At 49.8% G+C, this 20,208-nt stretch overlaps 2 protein-coding genes across 5 annotated transcripts in view; one reads left to right on the forward strand and one right to left on the reverse strand.

Annotated features, from left to right (window-relative positions):
* DNAJA3 (DnaJ heat shock protein family (Hsp40) member A3) overlaps positions 1-2,098 on the forward strand; it is a 31,170-nt gene extending 29,072 nt beyond the window's left edge. The window contains exons 11-12 of one of the 2 annotated variants that reach the window (XM_032605861.1): positions 151-267; positions 873-2,098. In XM_032605861.1, the coding sequence (XP_032461752.1) occupies positions 151-254 (104 nt within the window). In that variant the 3' untranslated portion in view covers positions 255-267; positions 873-2,098. The remainder of the gene's footprint in view (positions 1-150; positions 268-872) is intronic. The other variant, XM_032605862.1, reaches the window with a different exon arrangement.
* Positions 2,099-4,552: 2,454 nt separating this feature from the next.
* NMRAL1 (NmrA like redox sensor 1) lies at positions 4,553-14,467 on the reverse strand. Of its 3 annotated transcripts, none has more exons than XM_032605864.1 (6): positions 14,141-14,462; positions 13,872-13,945; positions 10,324-10,562; positions 7,412-7,661; positions 5,949-6,139; positions 4,553-4,860 (listed from the first exon to the last, which is right to left on the reverse strand). In XM_032605864.1, exons 2-6 carry the CDS (start codon positions 13,909-13,911, stop codon positions 4,681-4,683), a joined length of 900 nt encoding a protein of 299 aa, XP_032461755.1. In that variant the 5' UTR covers positions 13,912-13,945; positions 14,141-14,462; the 3' UTR covers positions 4,553-4,680. The 3 variants fall into 3 exon arrangements, with proteins under 3 accessions (XP_032461755.1, XP_032461754.1, XP_032461756.1); XM_032605863.1 differs by having other exon boundaries at positions 4,572-4,860; positions 14,104-14,461; XM_032605865.1 differs by lacking the exon at positions 4,553-4,860 and adding an exon at positions 4,868-5,799 and having other exon boundaries at positions 14,104-14,467.
* Between the last annotated feature and the right edge of the window lie 5,741 nt (positions 14,468-20,208).

Raw genomic sequence — 20,208 nt, forward strand, 5'->3', positions numbered from 1 at the left:
CAGCCCTGGCCAATCGGGGTGTAGCCCCCTCTCCGGGTGGCGCTTGGTGGCTCCTTCAGTGGCGAGCCCTGGGTAGCCAGGCGGGACCTGGGATGGGACACATGGAGGTGTGCGCCCTTGACCCCAGTTCTCTCTGCTGTTTGTGCCCAGGTGGCAGCACCATGGATAGCTCCGCAGGAGGCAAGGCTAGGCCTGAGGCTGGGGAGGACAAGGAGGGACTCCTTTCCAAACTTAAGAAAATGTTTACCTCCTGATATCCCAGCCGAGGTAGGAAAACCCCTGAGGTTCCTCCCCTTTTCGTTCCCCTCTGTGAACTAATCTGTTTTCTGTCACTTTAACCAGTATCGTCCCCCCACACCCAGTTGAAGAGGTTCCAGTCTCAGGTGTGGTGTGTCTGGCTCCCCTCAGAGCCAAGCCTCAGCCCGTGGGGAGTCAGCCGGTAGTGCAGGGCCGAACCACAGATAGTAGCCGCTTCTGCGGCTCCACTTCCTGGAGAGGTTGCTGCCTCCCAGCCCTCCTTCCACCAGCTCCTGGGGGCTCTGCGTCCTGCTGTGGTGAGGACCAGGTTGCCCACGGTCACAGAGGGCAAGTCATAGCAGAGCCAGGCCTAGAACTCAGATCTCCCCAGTCCCCGCCCTGTCGTGTCTGGGAGGTGCGGGGAGGTGTCAACCTTGGTTAGGGCTGAGGTGGGGGGCACTGCCAGGAGTCCTGCTTGCTCACTGTGGTGTCTCGGGGCTCACTTTTTAATTGTGCTGGTCCCTGGTGGCTGGGGCTCCTGGTGCAGCTCCTTCTCAGGGATGACAGAAGCTCACCAACAGGGCGTGTTCTTCCTGCGATGCCAGTGAAATGTAACTGTTTGTGTCTTGGCTCAGGAAAACGGTCCACCGGAAACTAGGCCGGGAGCAGCAGCCCCTCCTTGTGGCCAGGGCATCTCAGATGCAGGAGGATTCCACACAGCAGCACCGAGCCCCTGCCTGCAGAGGCCCTCTGGACCACCTTGGAAACAGCAAAATCATGTGACAATGCACCTCTCCATGGAAGGGTCATGGTGGACAGCCCCTGGGCAGTAAGGCATGGCAGGTCTCAGGGCTGGTAATTTCCTATCTGTGGGTAGGTAACTTGGCCTCTTCTGGCTCCAGCAGAGTCAGACAGCTGGACATTTCTTGCAGAGCTAAAACTCTGATTTGGAATCAAATGTGGTTAAAGAATTAAAGGCCGTGCTTATAGCTTAAAAATGAAGCCTTAAGCTGCACCGAGTTGTGAAGTGAGTAATTTCCCTCTCAGCAAACCTCTGGGAGGTTCCAGAATGAGTCTTTCCTGACAGGGTTGTCTTTTCCAGGAACCTGGGGCATGCACGCCCCACTTGTGTCATCCACCCCTCAGCAGGGGCATCCCCTGCTAGAGTTTGTTTTAATTCCGAAAGGTACCAAGCAGCTGAAACATGGGGGCCTTGGGGGCCCGGGGTGACACATATGAAGACAGTCCCTGGAGATGCTACTCTTGATCACATGGGCCATGATCTCTGTCAGGATGGATAGTCCTTCCTCCCACCCCACTTGAGGTGGCCCCTTGTCCCCTGACAGTTGAGTTCTGTTGTTCTAAGCCGGGTGTGAGTGGAGCTCCTGCCCTTCTGCTGGACCACAGCCAGCCGTGGCCTGGGGCCGACTAACGGCCTCTTAACCCGGAGCCCTGCCCTGCTGCCTGCCAGGGCCTTGGTTCTCACCACTCACAGTTGACCTCTGTTTCAGAAGTGTGTTTAAATTATTCAGTGCTAAGAATCATCGTCTTTTCCTGATAAACGTTTGTTTAGAAAAGGAGAGCACAGTCTCAGCAGTTGAAGGTTCTCCACCATCCAGCCAGAGCAAAACACTGTTTCCCCAGCCTTGGCTCGTAGGATGTGTGGGTTCCATTGTGTTTCCAGATCCCCCTGCTGTGGTAAGACAGGTTAATGGAGAACACTTCTGATTAGTTCCCTTTTTGTTTTCCTTCATAATTTACTAAAATAAAGCATCTACTAGTGTCTGCTCTAGGAATGTAAAATGATTCTGTATCAATGTAAATAAGATTATCTACTACAAAGAGATATTTAAAACCTAAATTGTCGTCATTTCTTCTTTGAAAGAGTTCAGACAGCTTTCTGCAGGTGGCCCAGCAGGGGGTTACTGGTGGTCACCTGCCAGTCAGGCCACCCCACGTCTCTGCTGGCCTTCCTGGGGCGGCTGGAGGTGGCTGTCCTAGTCCTTGGAGTCACGTGCGCCAAGCGACGGGTGGCACTCTGACAGGCGCTGACCCTCTCCAGCCCAGATCCCAGAGAGGGGAGGGTGCTGATCTGACGAATGTTCTAGGGTTCGGCATATAGCTTTTTCTTTGGCAGCCTGCTATTTGAGAGACGTGCAGTGTGGCCTACTTAGGTCCCTACAGGTCACCACCTCCCTCACTAGATTTTTTTTTCCCTCCATTATTTTCAGAGGAATATTAAGGTATATTTTTGTGTTGCAGTGTTAGTCCGGGCTGTCTCACAAAAGCCCAAGTGCTGTCGTGGCTGGAGTGGGCCCCGAGCATATAGCTCTGCCCCACTCTGGGTTCTGGGCTGAGCAGGTTGAGGTGTGAGGGCACTGCTGGGTTGGGTGAAGAGGCTGGGAATACCTGTTGGGTGAGAAAGGGGCTCAGTGACTTCCTGCCAATTTCCAAACTTGTCCTTCATTGAACAGAAGTTTGTCAAGTGCCTTCTGTGGACTCAGTATGGGCCTGGAAGGATCCTAGACCCCGGGGTATGGCGGTGGGGAGCTAGATGGTTTCTCTCGTGATAGCTTAGGTTTTCTTCCTGGAGAAGCCAACCGAAGTCCCACTCGTGGCCTGTCTTCTGAAAACAGAAGCCTAGACTTTGAAAGGGAAAAGTGGATTTTCTTTCTAGCGAGACATCTTCATTGCTGTACTGAGGCGTCCTCCCCTCAGATGGTCAGAAGGTGGCGGGGCAATATCTGTAGAATCAAGCCCCACTCAAGGCCTAGACTGGATTTGGCTTATTCCCACAGCTGGATCCTGAGACGCGTCTCCAGACAACTTTGCAGCCCGAGGTGGGGCTGGAGTGTGAGGTGAGGTATTTAAAAATACAAAAGAGTATCTCCAGGTCCCTGAGCCTCTGGGGATCGAGAGGAGGAGAGGTAGATGGTGTGAGCATTTGCTGAAATGTTTGGAGTGTGGACAAGGGAAGGCATTGGAGGCTCACAGGCCTGACCATGTGAGCCCAGACACTGCTTTGCACAAATGCCCTCACGTTGCCTTCACAACAGCCTGGCCAGGGGGCACCGGGTGAGCAAACAGACCCAAGAGGCTCGGCGACGTGTCCATGGCCTGCTTGTGGATGAGGAGCAGCTGGAGCCTGGCATCAGCTCCCTGCAGTTCGCCCTGGACCTGGACCTGGCACAGTGGGCTCTACCCAGGCTTGGTACTGGCCAAGGGCTGCTCCAGGATCTTGGCACGGTGAGTCACAGCCCCAGCAGGTGAGTTTCCCACGCAGGGGCCTGGGGGACTTGGGCATCACAGGGCTGGACACAGATGACCTCTCATGTTCTCTTGCTGATATGGGTGGGCTTGGAAGCCCATGTCATCATGTCCTTTTCCTCCTACCCTGCCTGGGAGGCTGCTCCCCTCAGACTGCAAGCTGTCCCTGTCCCACTAAAGTGGGCCCCTCCTCCAGTGTTCCTCATTCCTCCTGCTCTCTGCAGCCCTATGTCAATCTGCAGTCATTCTGCAGATTTGTATCTGGCTCTCTTGCTAAACCAGGCTCAAGGCAGGGCACATACTTTTCTGGTGAACATTGTATTTAGGGCCCAGCTTACACTGGTAGGTTGTCAAAGAAGTGCTTTTTCAGTGACTCAGTTAATGAACAGATCGAATGAGTTTGGCTGCCCTGCTCCCCTTTCAATGCCTCTGCGGGTCCTGAGGCTGAGGCAGGGTAGTACGGATGCTGGTGGAGGTTTCACAAGTCCACGGAGACACTGGTCAGTCCGCCGGCTGTGTCCTCTGGGCCTTCATTTCTCTTCTCTAAAGCGAGCAGGAGAGGGAAACGGTCCAAATGCCTGGGGAGCTCAACCCACCAAGTAGGGCTGGGTGGTTATTTCCCTGGTTTCCCTTCCCAGCCTTTGCTGCGGGTGGTGTCACCTTTTCTCAGCAGTGTCCAAGTCTTATATGACCTGGGGTCCACAGAACTGCCACGTTCCTTCAAGGGTTTCTTTCCAGCCTGTTTTGCGATCACCCACATCTCGAGGCCTCTGCACCCGGGGGCCCAGGAGACAGGAAAATAGAGAGGGAGAAGGGGCCGGTCTTCCTGCCCTAAAACTCAAAGAAGGAACACGTGGGTGGCTGCACTCACGTTCTGGAGAGGAACGGCGTGTGTGCAGGGGTGTCAAATGTTGCTCCTGGCTGGCGGGGGTAGGGGGGTCCTCTCAGCCCCCCCCTACTTGACTGGGCCCCCCACCACTTTATGCTTCCTGTTGGAACTTTCATGTCCTCAGGCAGCTGCCGCCCCAACCCCAGTCCCTGAAACCACTTTTCTTTTGGAAGCCATCTGTGAGAACAATGGCCTTTATTTAAAAAATAAACTTTCTTGTAACACAAGAAAGGATCACTGTGACTATACCTCCCGTCCCCACAGATGGGGTTGAGAGGTGGGCAGGGTCACAGTCCTGCAAAGTCCCCTTTGTGCTGCTCCAGCCACTGGTCCAGCGTCCTGGCCTTGGGGTTGAGCCTCAGGCTCAGTTCGATGTTGCGGTCAGGTTTCAGGGCATAGAAACGGAACATATTGGCCAGGTCCTGGGCGCCGGGGAAGCCAAGCTTCTCGTAGTCCTCGGGGCTTATCTGGAAGCAGAGGGGAGTCTCTTAGGGTCGATCGGCATCTGCAGTACCCTGACCACGCTGTTGACACCTCGGTTCCTACCCTGGTCCCCGCTAAGTTCACCTGAAAACCAGTCTATTAGAAAGATGAAACGTCAAAAACCACTGTTCTAGGGCAATTTAAATCCTGTTCTTCCAAGATGACGAGATGAAAACTTCTCAGTCCTTTCCAAATCAGAACTATGCTTACATCACTTCTTGCTCAAAAAACCAAAGGTGTTCCCCTTTCCTGACCGAACTGAATCTTAACTCCTCAGCTTCCAAATCCTCCATGACTGCCTCAGGCTTTCTTTGTTTAGAGAGTAATATGCAACCATTTAGTGCATGTTTTCTAGTGCGTTCATTGTGCCAAGGGAGCGTTTACAGCAATTGTTCCATTCAATCCTCACAGCAGCCCGAGGAGGGGGATACTCTCCACACACCCACTTTACAGATGAGGAAACTGAGGCAGAGAGGGGTCAGGGGCTGGGCCTCCAGTCACACACGGGTGGGTGTTAAGGGCTGGGAGCAAGATCTGAGTCCAAGGTCTGACTGGCCCGTCCTGCCCTAGCCTCTCCCCCATCATTACTCTGCTTGGGTCTGAGGGCGCTCTACAGGTGGTTTTTGTCATTTAATGACTTGGAGTAGCCGAGATTTTCATAATGAGAAACAAGAAACAAGGCACCTGGGGTTCTGGACAGGAAGAGAGAGTAGGCAAGGGGAGGAGGGGACTGTGCCAGGCCAAGAAAAGGGGACCAGGATGGGGCCTACTCTGGCCTCCTTCCCCTCCCCGAGAGGAGCCCAAGACACCCTGCGTTTTCCCTCCTTGCTTTGGCCCCTACTGTCCCCTCTTCCTGGAACCCTTCCTTACCACTTGATCAACTGACAAAACCAGAAGTTTCACCCAGTGGCCACACCTGGCTCCTAAGAACAGCACAATATAAACGTTCACAGTGAGAATGAATTTGGCTTTACGCTGCTCAGAGCGCTAGGGCAGCCCTAGATGCCCCTTCCCTTCTGCCCACAAAGCCCCTCTGACCGCGGCTGCCAAATCCCGAGCCTGGGCCCTCCACCTTGGCATCTCGCACGGTCTTCCTGGTATGCCTGGAGAGCAGGGCAGCGTACTCCCCCACCGTGTGCCTGCAGGTGCTGAGCCCGATGTTCTGGCCGACGTAGTCTTCAGGCATCTTCAGCAGGCTGAGCACCACGGGGCCCAGGTCGGACACAGACATGCCGTCCATGGGCACGTCACCCATGGGCAAGCCTGGGAGGGAAAGAGGGACGTGCTGGCACGCATCTCTGAGGGGTCGGTCCCCACCGGCCAGTCGACTGGATGTGTGCACAAGCCAGCACCTGGCACGAGGCAGACACCCCCGGTGTCAGCAGGAGAAATGAGTCAGGAAATGGGACACGATCGAGCTGTGCCACCTGGCAGGCCATTCAAACCCTGGGAGCCTGGCTGTGCTCTTCCCAAGGTGGGGAGAACCCTGGGCCTGCTGCCCCTCTCAGGCCTGAGACGGGAACAAGGGGAAGGAGAGGAAGGCTTTGATAGGCACCTCTGAGAACAGGAGCTCCCAGGGTTCAGGCCCCCGTACACTTCGTCAGACCCGAATCCCTGATAGGGACGCCTGTGGTGGGGGGTGCTCCAAACACCATCTCCACCGGCAGGAATCCTCGATCAGCTGAGGCCAGGGCTGACCCCAGAGCAGCATGACGGGTGCTGATAAACATGTTAAATTAACGAGTGACTCCACCTGCCAAGGTGTGGTCTTGGGGATGGAGAGGCAGAGCTGTGTCCTGATGAGGCACCTGGAGCGCTCAGGCCCTGCCCTATAAAATTTCCGTGGCTGCCCATTCAGATGGGCCAGGGAGCCTGCCGGGGTGGAGCCTGTTCCAACTTACAGACAGAACACAGGTGAATCTGATTATGGCTTTGCAAATCTCTGATTATGGCTTTGCAAACCGGTGTGCCAACAGAAGGACAAGACTGCTCACCAGCAGGTGAGACCCAAGCGAGGGTGAGCGGCGTTCACGCAGAGGTGAGGGGCTGGGAGGGCTCAGACCCCTCCTGCTCCGCCTGCTGAGCCACCTGCATTAACCCACTGCCCCGCCGGCAGGACACAGGAAACAGAAAACATGGTTCCCTCGAAGCTGTTTACAGATTTGCAAACAGATGTTGAGAAGAAAGTGCTTTCCTATTTCGGGAAATCGACCATTGGACCTCACCGTCCAAATCCTCTCCTTATTTATGAGGCAGTAACGATAAGCACACTCTCTCCGTAAAGCTCTCCGACAAACAAAGCACTGCATCCCCAGACTCGGCAGATTTTCCCATGGCCCCGGGGAAGTCCGAGTCATGCCCATCTCACGGGACAGGACGCAGAGGCCCAGCATGGTCACGTGCGTTGCTCGCAGTCACAGCCTAACGTGAGCGAGCCAGAGCTTGGACCCAGAGCCCTCTGAGGACAAGTCCAGTGGGCCACCACGGCTCCACACGGTGAGAGGAGACAACCGAGGAAGTGGGGAGGGCACTCACTCAGCAAGTAGCTCTTTCCATCTGGGGCTTTCTGGGGCAGGAAGCAGGAGAGGAGGTTCTCGAAATAACAGGGCAGCCGCACACTGGTCATGGGGACGCCAATGTCCCGGAAATATTCCTCCACCTCCCCTTTGCCGTCAAAGTGTCCCGCTGCCAGTCTCCCTGCTGTCAGCTTCTTGATGTTCTCCAGGCCACTGTAGACCACGTAGTGCAGGCCCAGGCGCTTCGCCAGATCGGCCAGCAGCTTTCCCTGGTGGGCAGGGAAGGAGAAACCACAAAGCTCAGAGGGAGGATGTGTGTCCCCATCACGGCACTGGCTCTCCCACCCCAGAGGCCACTGTGCCCGGTGCCAAGAGCCCTCTGATAAGGCTCCCTCTTCAATGTGCGGCTCACATGGCACCACACGCTCTACCACGGGATTATAAGCTTCTCACCACTCGCATAGCCTTAGCGCCCCTTCTCTAGATCATCTGGGTCGTTCCACCTTCCAGTGTGCTGGACCACAGCCCACCGTGTGCCATGTGGGAGGGTACGCACAGAGGCTTCTGCCTCTGCCTGCTCTCAGAAAGCATCTTGTCCCCATGCTGGGCCGTCTTCCTGGGAGAGCCCCAACCATCCCCTAGGGAAGTGCTACGGCTCAGCAGTTAAGCACACAACACAAACCACCTGGGCTCCAGACCAGCTCTGCAGCACACTGGCTGTGCCATCCAAGACAAGGGGTCTAACTGTTTTGGCCTTGTCGGTTAAATGGGGACAGAAACACGACCTGCTGCACAAGGCTGTGTAGTGTGCTGGATGGTGGCCTCCCAAAAGATATGTCCATGTCCCAAACCCCAGAACCTGTGAATGCCACATCATTTGGAAAAAAGTTTCTGCAGATATTTTTGTTAAGGAACTTGAGACAAGATCATCCTGGATTATCCTCGTGGGCCCTCAACCCAATGACGAGTGTCCTTATGAGAGATGGAAGAGGAGACACAGAGAAGAGGAGAGGCCTTGTGTAAACAGAGGCAGAGCCCGGAGTGATGTTGCCTCACGGAGAGCTGGTACCACTGGGCGCTGGAAGAGGCAAGAATTGGAACCTCCCTTGGAGCCTCCAGACAGGGCAGGGCCAACACCTTGCTGTTGGACTCCTGGCCTCCAGAAGGGGGAGAGAATAAATTCCTGTTGTTTTAAGCCACCTGGCTTGGGGTCATTTGTTATGGCTCAGGAGGTCAGGTTGACGAGATCTGCGTGCACCAGAAAAGCTGTCTCTGTCCACTCTCTGAGATGGGCTTCCATGTAAGACTGTAACTGAAGAAAGGCTCAGGGCTAAAAACAAGTTTGGAGACCAGTGGTCCGGTCCAGTCTCCCTTTATTGTACACAGGAGGAAAGACAGACCAGCGCAGGGAAGTCATGTCTACAGCCGCAACGGTGGGGAGCTGTGGATGAGGCAGGACTGAAAGCCGACAGGCACGGGTCTCAGCCCAGTGCCTTTGCTGTGGCACCAGTCATACCTCCCACAAGTACCTGAGTGCCTGCTACGTGACAGGCCCACAGCAAGTGTCCCCACCTTCCAAGAGACTTTAAAAAGATGCATGTTTGTCTCACATCCCTCCCCCCACCACCTAGACTCAATAACCACCCAACCAGAGAGAAGCTGGGTGGAAAACAGAATAAAGAGAAACAGAAAACATCTGAAAGGGGACATGGAGGACTTTTCGGAATGATGGAGATGTATTATATTTTGATTAGAATGGTAGTTACATGGGTATATTTATTTATTTTCAAATTTCATTAAATTGTACAATGAAAAAGTTTACTTTTATTTATTTATTTTTGGCTGCACTGGGTCTTCGCTGCTGTGTGTGGGCTTTCTCTAGTTGCAGAGAGCGGGGGCTACTCTTCATTGTGGTGCACAGGCTTCTCATTGCGGTGGCTCCTCTTGTTGTGGAGCACGGGCTCTAGGTGCATGGGCTTCAGTAATTGTGGCACACGGGCTCAGTAATTGTGCTCGGGCGCTCTAGAGTGCAGGCTCAGTAGTCGTGGTGCACGGGCTTAGTTGCTCTGTGGCATGTGGGATCTTCCTGGACCAAGGATCAAACCCATGTTCCCTGCATTGGCAGGCAGATTCTTAACCACTGCACCACCAGGGAAGTCCCTACATTTGATTTTAAGAAAATTATGGGTCAATAGAGTTTTTTAGAAAGTGTAAAAGTCACTGGATGACATAAAGCAGATTGTGGTTGCCTGGGGCTGAGGAAGCGGGGAATGGGGAGTGACCGCTACCAGGTATGGTGTTTCTTTTGGGGTAATGAAATGTTCTGGAATTAGGTAGTGATAATGGCTGCACAACTTTGTGAATATGTTAAAAACCACTGAATTGTACACTTTAAAAGGGGGAACAGGGACTTCCCTGGTGATCCAGTGGTTAAGAATGAGCCTTCCAATGCAGGGGATGCGGGTTCGATGCCTGGTTGGGGAACTAAGATCCCACATGTCGCGGAGCAACTAAGCCCGTGCCTCAACTACTGAGCCGGTGAACCAGAACTAGAGAGAAGCCCACGTGCTGCAACAAAATATGCCGCGTGCCACAACTAAGACCTGACGCAGCCAAAAATAAATAAATAAATACTTTAAAAATAGTAATAAAATAAAAGCTTTAAAATCAAAAGGGTGAACAGTATGGTACATGAATGATGTCTAAAAGAAGTCATCGGATGAGGAAGCGGCCACCTTCTGCCCTCATCAAAGTCTAGGAGGGCTGCATAGAAGAGGAGGGGAAAGGCCTGCAGTGTCAGTGGTCAGGCAGGGGTCAGCCCTTCTCTGGCAAGTTGGAGCTGCCCCGCAAGGGCAAGTAGAGACCTGGGAGCGCCTTTGAAGATGGCCTGCTCCTGCCCTGGCTTCCCCACGCCCTCCCGCCTGCCCTTACCTGCTTGACCTCCTGCTCCTGGCTGCAGTTCTCCCAGTAGTTGGTCACGATGAAGGTGGCGTGAGCCCCGATCAGGGCCAGCTCCATGCTGGCCTCATCATCCTGGTCTCCCTGCACTACTTCTGCACCTTGCAGCCTCAGCTTCTTCGCTGCCCTCTGCCCAGGGTCCCGGGTCACCACTCGGACCCTGAATGTCCCATCTTCCAGGAGTGTCCGGGCCACTGAGCCCCCCTGGGCACCTGCAGAGAGTCAGAAAGACCCGCAGGGTGGGACCAGCCTGGGAGCCTGCCATGGGTGAGGCCCTGCAGGGAATCCTCCACCACAGCAACACACCTGGCACTTTTCACCTGTGATTCCCACTGTTTTGCCTCACACAATCTTGTAACTAACAGCTTCATTGAGATAGAATTCACATACCGTAACATTCATCCTTTTATTTTAATTTTATTTTTTTAATACAATTTTAAAACAAATTATTTATTTATTTTTGGCTGTGTTGGGTCTTCGTTGCTACACGCAGGCTTTCTCTAGTTGCGGCGAGTGGGGGCTACTCTTTTTTGTGGAGCACGGGCTTCTCATTGCAGTGGCTTCTATTGTTGCATAGCATGGGCTCTAGGCGCACGGGCTTCAGTAGTTGTGGCGCACGGGCTCAGTAGTTGTGGCTCACAGCTCTAGGGTGCAGGCTCAGTAGTTGTGGCACACGGGCTTAGTTGCTCCGCAGCATGTGGGATTTTCCTGGGCCAGGGCTCGAACCCGTGTCCCCTGCATTGGCAGGCGGATTCTTAACCACTGCGCCACCAGGGAAGCCCACGTTCACCCTTTTAAAGTGTACAGTGCAGCAGCTTTTAGTACATTCAGAGTGTGCAACCATCATTGCAGTCAATTTTAGAACATTTTCATTGCCCCAAAAAAGAAAGTCCATACCCATCAGCAGTCACTCCCCATTTTCCCTTCCCCTTCAGCCCTTGGCAACCACTAATCTACTCTCTGTCTCTACAGATTTGCCTATTTTGGACACTTCACATAAATGGAGTCACACAATATGTGGTGTTTTGTGTCTGGCTTCTCTCACTTATGTTTTCAAGGTTCATCCATGTTTTAGCAGTCATCACACTTACACCTTTTACAAAAATTTTTAAATGTATTATGAAATATTTTTTAAATATTTATTTATTTATTTTGGCTGCGCCAGGTCTTAGTTGCAGCATGCGGGTTCTTTAGTTGCGGCATGTATGTGGGATCTAGTTCCCTGACCAGGGATCGAACCCGGGCCCCCTGCATTGGGAGCGTGGAGTCTTAGCCACTGGACCACCAGGGAAGTCCCTATTATGAAATATTTAGCACATACAAAAAAGGGATACTAACACCCGTGAGCCCACCACTTAGCTTAAGAAATAAAGTATCACCTATACCTTAAAAAAAAAAAAAAAAAAAAGACTGAGGGGAATTCCCTGGCGGTCCAGTGGCTAGGGCTCTGCACTCTCACTGTTGCGGGCCTGGGTTCGATCCCTGGTCGGGAAACTAAGATCCCACAAGCTCCGTGGCACGGCCAAAAAAGAAAAAAAAAAAAGAGAGAGAGAAAATTATTAAAATCATCAAAAGAAAGAAAATAAAAATCATCCATAAATATATGTATAAGAACATTGGCTACAAATAAATAAATAAATAAATCCACTCCTTACCAAAAAAAAAAAGAACATTGGCTGCAGTATTATTATCCATAGTGGAAGTTTATAGACAACCTAGATGTCCTTTGGTAAGAACCTGGCTAAATAAGTGATAAATCCATACAAAAGTGATTAAAAAGAATGTGGCAGGGCTTCCCTGGTGGCACAGTGGCTAAGAATCTGCCTGCCAGTGCAGGGGACACGGGTTCGAGCCCTAGCCCAGGAAGATCCCACATGCCGCAGAGCAACTAAGCCCGTGCGCCACAACTACTGAGCCTGTGCTCTAGAGCCCGCGATCCACAACTACTGAAGCCCGTGTGCCTAGAACCCATGCTCCACAACAAGAGAAGCCACTGCAATGAGAAGCCTGTGCACTGCAACAGAGAGTAGCCCGCTGCAACTAGAGAAGGCCCACACTCAGCAACAAAGACCCAACGCAGCCAAAAATAAATAAAAATAAAAATAAAATTAAAAAAATAAAAGAATGTAGCAGATCTGTATGCATGACTTATGTGACCACAACATGTCCTGGAGTGGAAAAGGCAAACTGAAGAACTACAACTACCCTCATACAGTACTGGTGGGAATGTAAAGTGGTACAGTTGCTTTGAAAAAGTCTGGCAGTTCCTCAAAATGCTAAACACGGTCACCATATAATCCAGCAATTCCACTCCTAGGTATAGTCCCAAGAAAATTAAAAACATATGTCCACACAACAACTTGTATGTGATGGTTCACAGCAGCATTATTCACAATAACCAAAAGGTGGAAACAAATCAAATGTCCATAATGGATGATGGATAAACACAATGTGGTATATCCATATAATGGAATATTATTCAGCCATAAAAAGGAATGAAGTACAGATTCATGCTACAATGTGGATGAACCTGGAAAACGATGCTCAGTGAAAGACGCCAGACACAAAAGGCCATGTACTGTATGATTTCATTTATATGAAATGTCCAGAATGGGCAAATCTTTAGACAATAGACTGCCAGTTTCCAGGGGCTGGGGAAATGGGGAGTGAATGCTAGTGGGTATGGGTTTTTTTGCAGGGGGGTGATGAAATGTTCTAAAACTGATTGTGGTGAGGGTCACAGAGCTCTGTGAATATACTAGAATTGAACACTTTAAACACGTGAAGTGTATGGTATGTGATTTATACCTCAATAAAGCTGTTATATATTTTTTAAATATATACAGTAAAAAAAACAGGTGGGGTAAAAATAAAACACTCCCATTTAATAAACAGTATCTTTATATACCTAATTTGTTTGGAAGGATACTCAAGAAACTTTTTTTTTTTTTTTTTTTTTGCGGTAGTCAGGCCTCTCACTGTTGTGGCCTCTCCCGTTGCGGAGCACAGGCTCCGGACGCACAGGCTCAGCGGCCATGGCTCACGAGCCCAGCCGCTCCGCGGAATGTGGGATCTTCCCAGACCGGGGCACGCGGCATGTGGGATCTTCCCGAACCGGGGCACGAACCCGTGTCTCCTACATCGGCAGGCGGACCCTCAACCACTGCGCCACCAGGGAAGTCCTACTCAAGAAACTTGACAACAGTGATGGATGGGGTTTCGGGGACAAAGGTGGGAGGGAGATTTAATTTTGATATTATGTGCAATCACCTGTTATTCAAAGCTAAGGAATTTTTTAAAAAAATTCAAAGGGAATCTGCGCTCAGGTCCTGCCCCACGGCCCCACCGTGAGTCAGGGGACCCAGCCATCTCATCGCTCCCTCCAGGACGCCGGGAACGTCTTCTGGAGCTGAGGGTCGGGCGCCCAGGCTCTGCGGGGTCGGACCGGCCTGACCCCTGCCCTGGGCTGGCTTTGGTGAGGGGTCCTGCGCCTCGGGGCCTCCGTTTGGGGTTTCGCTTACCTGTGGCTCCAAACACGACCACCAGTTTCTTGTCTGCCATGAGACCGGGAGCCGGAAATTCAGTCCGGAGAGGTCTGAGGGCCGTGAGAGGTGCACAGTCGGTGAAGGGGTCAGGGGTGCCTGCCCGGAACGACCCCGCGCGCGCCGGGTAGGACCACGGGGGCGGTCCGGCCGGGAGAGGTCGGGACCCCGCGACCCCCGCCCCCTCGGGCCCGACCCTCCCGGGTCCTACCTGCACCCGCCGCCCGGGTCCCCCAGGTCGGCTGTACCTCCTAGCCGCGGCCTAGGTGGGAAACGGTCCGGGAAATACGGACCCCCGGTTTTGCAGCCGAGTCCACCACCGAGGGGAAGGATGGAAGCCTGCGAGCGGCGCCGCCCCCCGCCCCCAGCTCCAGCTGCAACCTGGCAAAGTCACCCCTTCCCGGCCACCCTGCGTGAGGGGACCCCAGGCTGGCCTGCTTCCGAATCCCAGCCGTCTGGGCCCTGACTCTGCGCGGAGCTGACCCGCCACCCCCCTCCGCGGACACAGATGGTTCGTCCCAGCTCCGATTAGACTCAGCGGCACGTCAGGACCCGCCAGCCCCAGGCCTGCGTAAACCGAATTTGTGTAAATCGGATCTAACAGAAATGTACACGCCGAGGGCTTCTTAGCCGGATGCTGGGAGTGATGACTGCGAAGCAAAAATAAATACATAAACACATAATAAATAAATAAAATTTTATCTTGCATGAGCATCTGAACTTTGATATACGGGTGTTACCCAAAGACAAATAAATCTATATCTGTGAGTCTTAATACCCAAGGCTCTGTTTGAGTTCTTATATGCCTGACTCACATTTGAGGTTGCTACTACTTGCCCGTTTTGAATTCTGTTTAACAGGAAAGAGATCTTTTTTTTTTTTTTTCTTTTTTGGCCGCAGACAGCGTCATGTGGGATCCTAGTTCCACGACCAGGCATTGAACCGTGCCTCTGCAATGGAAGCGGGGACCGCCAGGGAAGTCCCCAGAAAAGAGATTTCTTTGTGTTCAACTAAAACTCAAAAATGGCCCTCTCACTCCTCTTCGGAAATTTATTGCTGACTGGATAAAAGCATTCATTTTTTTCCTTTCATTCATTCCAAAATGTGTACTGACTCCTCAGGGAATGTCAGCTTCCTGACAGTAAACACTCTGTGTTCACTGCTGAGTTCCCAGCACTTAAAATAGTACCTGGCACAAAGTAGTCGCTCAATAAATATTTGCTGACTGACTGGTTGTCTAAACATCTACTAGGAACTGGAGTCACAGGGAAATCAAAGTAAAACTGGTGCTGTTTTCCCGAATCTAATAGTGGAGATAATCCATCAGGTAATGTGTATTTTATGTATGTAAAATATTGGTCTTTATGTGTTGTAAGATGCATTTATTTTAATAAATATTTATGTTTGTGTTTACAAGTGAAGGTGGTGTCTAAATAGAGTGTTTAAATCTTGCATTGTCTCCACACCCTGTTATGTATGTCTCTGAGCTCAGACTGCAAAGTTTGCCAGGAATACCTTCCTCCCACCACCTTAGATAGGGCTGACTCCTACTCATTCCTTAATGCGCCACATAACCACCACTTCCTCCAAGAAGCCATCCCTGACCCCTAGGCTAGGGTAACTACTATTTCACTCCCATCTCTATTCCACTGGCAACATTGTCTTTACCATATTAGACCCAGGGCTTCTTAAGAGCTGGCCCCATGTCTTTTTTGTCTCTATCTCTCTCCCTCCTGGCACAATGTCCAGCACTTAGTAGGAACTCAATAAACACTCACTAAATGGAACCCAAGTGAATATTATTCTGATAAAAGATGTGGTTTTTCTTTAACTGCATGGGTTAAACCACAAAACTCGATGTTCCGAGGCCTCCACTTTAAGGAAATAAATCCAAACAAGGAGATCCCTAGTGGGACCAGCTGCATAATATGCAAGGCCCAGTGAAAAAAGAAAATGTGGGGCTCCTTGTTTTAAAATTACCAAGAACAGTGATAGCAGAGCATTAAACCAAACCCAAGGTCCTTCTGAGCCTGGGACCCAGTATGACTGCTCCAGTCATAAGCCCATGAAGTTGATTGGCCCTGGTCCCTAGGTTTGAGAGTAGCAGCCCAGGGCCACGCTGGGGTCTGAGCAACTCCAGTGCCCTTTGGCCTTGCTGAACCTGAAGCTTGGAAATCATTGCAGGCAATGAGTGGCAGGGAACAGCATCTCTGCCCTGGGATTCTGGTCAGTGGTGCTGGTGCCAGGGAGCTGTCCCGAAGTTGGTGGGCAGACAGGCAGCCTGGGCAAAGGTCTTGTTTCTTGAAGCTCCAGCTACCCACCTCAGGCGGTTCCCTGAGGCCTGAGGGAAGAGATTTGGCTATTGACTGGCATATGATCAGCCGTGACTCGGCACCTCCTGTGGGACTTTATATCTGACAAAGGACTTCCAGCAAAGCACTTGCCAGCAGCTCACTCAGCCAAGCGACATGTACTAATGATGATAACAGTGGGAACCGTTCTCTGGGCTTCTCCTACATGTCAGGCACAGACTTAGCCCCACATTATCTCATTTTTAACTCTAGAGCAACCCCTCCTTCCATCAGTGCCACTCCATTTAATTCAATTTTACATGTGCGTGTTTGGGGCAGGGGGCAGTTTTAAGATTCATTCATATTTTTTCTTTTTTTTTTTTTTTGGCCACTCAGCATGGGCATGCAGGATCTTAGTTCCCTGACCAGAGATGGAACACATGCCCCCTGCAGTGGAAGCATGGAGTCTTAACCACTGGACCGTCAGGGAAGTCCCAAGATTCATTCTTTTATTATTTTTTTAAGTTAATCCTGTTGTGTTTTTTGGGTTTTAAAAAAATAATTATTTATTTATTTGGCTGCACCAGGTCTTAGTTTTGGCATGTGGGATCTTCGTTGCAGCATGCGGGATCTAGTTCCCTGCCCAGGGATCAAACCTGGGCCCCCTGCATTGGGAGTGTGGAGTCTTAACCACTGGACCACCAGGGATGTCCCAAGATTCATTCTTTTAAATTTGATTTTGATAGCATAATGCATTTATTCATTCTCATAAAAAGTTTAAATGGTACAGATATATAGCACAAGTGAGCCTTGACATCCCTCTGTTATTCTAGTGTGTAAACCTTCCCTCTTTTGGATGCATTTACATGCCTAAACATGAACATGTAGAAAGATAACATTTTGTAGTTAAAAAAATAAAACAGAAAACAATTTTTAATATAAAAAATAAAAGGGATTGTTGACTAAAAAAATTAAATAGCCAATCTAAGAAAGAAATGGAAAATTTTATTCTCATCAACCTGAGCTCTGAGAACTGTTCCAAAGAGGTAAGGGAGGAGGCCAGAATATATGTGATTTTGATGAAGGGTTACATGCAGTCAAGCACACATCCTGGGAGAAGCCTACTGCTATTCATGAGGAACAGATATCTTAGTTAATAGTTTTAGTGCTTTTCTAAGTATAGGAAGATACAGGAAACTGGGTTCTTAAAAATTTCTCCTGAAAATATCTGAGGGCCATTTCTGTCAGTTTTCCTAGAGCACAAAGTGCCTCATCCTGATCTTTGCTCTTTAAGGGTGGGTTGTAGGTCAGTGCCTGTAGTGGCTAATGACAATTCTTGTAGAACTGGCTGGTGGGCAACATTCTTTATTTTACAATCTCCTCCTTTTCAGTCTTAATTTCAACCAAGTTTTGGGAGGCATTTTGTGACCAGTTTGTCCCATGGAACTAGGAATGCTCATTTTCAGGTCAGGATTTCATTGATAGGCCACTTAATGTACTATTACTGGACTAGGCCCTGTTTAGAGTAGTCAAAAGCCTCTGGACCACCTGTCTTACAGTCTGTCATGGTCAAGGAAATGGTTCCCTCTTGTTGCTTCTTCCCATATGTAGAGTTACACTATTACAATCATTGATCTTATAGAACTATATATAAGGTCAATTGTTTCAAGTTGCTTAATCGTCATTAATTTGATCTGAGGCTCAGTCACACATTTGGTAATGCAAGAAACATTAATCTTGTAAACGTAGAATACAAGTAATTCAGCTAGTTACATTAATAAAGTCATAAATAAATATTTAAGCTAAGAACTTCCATTAGGTGCAACCCAGTATCTCCCCAAGATATCTGCATCCTGACCCCTTACAGGATTGAGAAAGGAATGTTATTGTCTCAGGAATTTCATGACTGGCTTCAGAAGGGGAAAAATTGGTATTTATGGTTGAGCAGGTATTTCTGCCACTAGGGAGGGCTGGTTAATGCATAAAGCAGATACACAATGCACACTAGAGGGGAGGGAGAAGGCCCAAACAGAATTTTTTTTTTTTTTTTACCAAGTTGTGAAGCTTGTGGGATCTTAGTTCCCTGACCAGGGACTGAACCCGGGCCCTCGGCAGTGAAAGCGCAGAGTCTAACCACTGGACGGCCAAGGAATTCCCAGAATTTTTCTTGTCTCAAAATGTGAATTTTTACTTCATCAGTATCATATTGAATATATTTTTTCCCTGAATTTTATTATGAAAATTTGTGAACATAAAAAAAACTTGAAAGAACTCTATAGTAAGCAGCTATATATTAATACCACTTTCATTCTTTTTTTTTTTTTGGCCATGGCATGTGGCATGTGGGATCTTAATTCTCCGACCTGGGATGGAAATCGCACCCCTTGCAGTGGAAGCATGGAGTCTTTAAAAATTTTTTTAATTATTGTTTTAAATAACAACAATTTATTTAGTTTTTAAAATAAATTTATTTATTTATTTTTGGCTGCGCTGGGTCTTTGTAGCTGCGCGAGGGCTTTCTCTAGTTGCGGTGAGCGGTGGCTACTCTTCCTTGTGGTGTGAGGGCTTCTCATTGCGGTGGCTTGTCTTGTGGAGCATGGGCTCTAAGCCTGAGGGCTTCAGTAGTTGTGGCTCTTGGGCTTAGTTGCTCCGTGTCATGTGGGATCTTCCTGGACCAGGGATCAAACCTGTGTCCTCTGCATTGGCAGGCGGATTCTTAACCATTGGACCACCAAGGAAGTCCAAAGGGCAGAGTCTTAACCACTGGACCTTCAGTGAAATCTCACCACTTTCATTCTTAACATTTTGCTGTATTTGCTTTATCAGATATCTATCTAGCCATCAACGAATCTTATTTTTTTATGTTTTTTCGAGTGAGCTGCAGACATCAGTACTCTTTTTTTTTTGCGGTACGCAGGCCTCTCACTGTTGTGGCCTCTCCCGTTGCGGAGCACAGGCTCCAGACGCGCAGGCTCAGCGGCCATGGCTCACGGGCCCAGCTGCTCCGCGGCATGTGGGATCTTCCAGGACCGGGGCACGAACCCGTGTCCCCTGCATCGTTAGGCGGACTCCCAACCACTGCGCCACCAGGGAAGCCCCATCAGTACTCTTTACCCTTTAACACTTCAGCACACACATTGTTTAGAGTTCAATATTTGTTTTTAAGATTAAATTTACATACTATCAAATGTATTTTAAAAATTTTTTATTGGAGTATAGTTGATTTACAATGTTGTTAGTTTCAGGTGTACTGTAAAGTGAATCAGTTACACATATACATATAACCACTCTTTTATTAGATTATTTTCCCATATAGGTCATTACAGAGTATTGAGTAGAGTTCCCTGTGCTATACAGTAGGTCCTTATTAGTTACCTATTTTATATATAATAGTGTGTATACGTCAATCTCAATCTCCCAATTTATCCCCCCCCCCCCAGCCTTTTCCCTCCTGGTAACGGTAAGTTTGTTTTCTACATCTGTGACCCTCTTTTGTAAATCAGTTCATTTGTACCATTTAAAAAAAAATTCCACACGTAAGAGATATCATATATTTGTCTTTCTCTGTCTGACTTACTTCACTATGACAATCTCTAGGTTCGAATGTATTTTTGTATTTTCCTACAACTTGCTTTTCCCCCTTCTACTTGATGTCTGCCCTTCCTTTTTTTTTTTTTTGCGGAATCCTAGTTCTCCGACCAGGGGTGAAAGCGGCGAGTCCTAACTACTGGACCGCCAGGGAATTCCCTGCCCTTCCTTTTTATTCGGCACAACTCTGTTGAATAGATGTGCCCCTGTCAACCCCAACCCCATCGTCTTTTGATAGACGTTAAGGTTGTTTCAAGGTTTTCACCGAAATGCTGTTGCAATGACCTTCCTTGTTTGTGTCTCTTGGGGTTCTTGTGTTTCTCTAGAACAGCTACCCAAAAGTGGAAGTACTGGATCAAAGAGAATGCCTATTCTGAATTTTAACAGATCTTTTGCCAAACTGTCCCCCCTTTCCCAATAACTCCCGCAAATACCGC

Source organism: Phocoena sinus, chromosome 15 (genome assembly GCF_008692025.1).
Source record: "Phocoena sinus isolate mPhoSin1 chromosome 15, mPhoSin1.pri, whole genome shotgun sequence".
NCBI classification, from domain to species: domain Eukaryota; kingdom Metazoa; phylum Chordata; class Mammalia; order Artiodactyla; family Phocoenidae; genus Phocoena; species Phocoena sinus.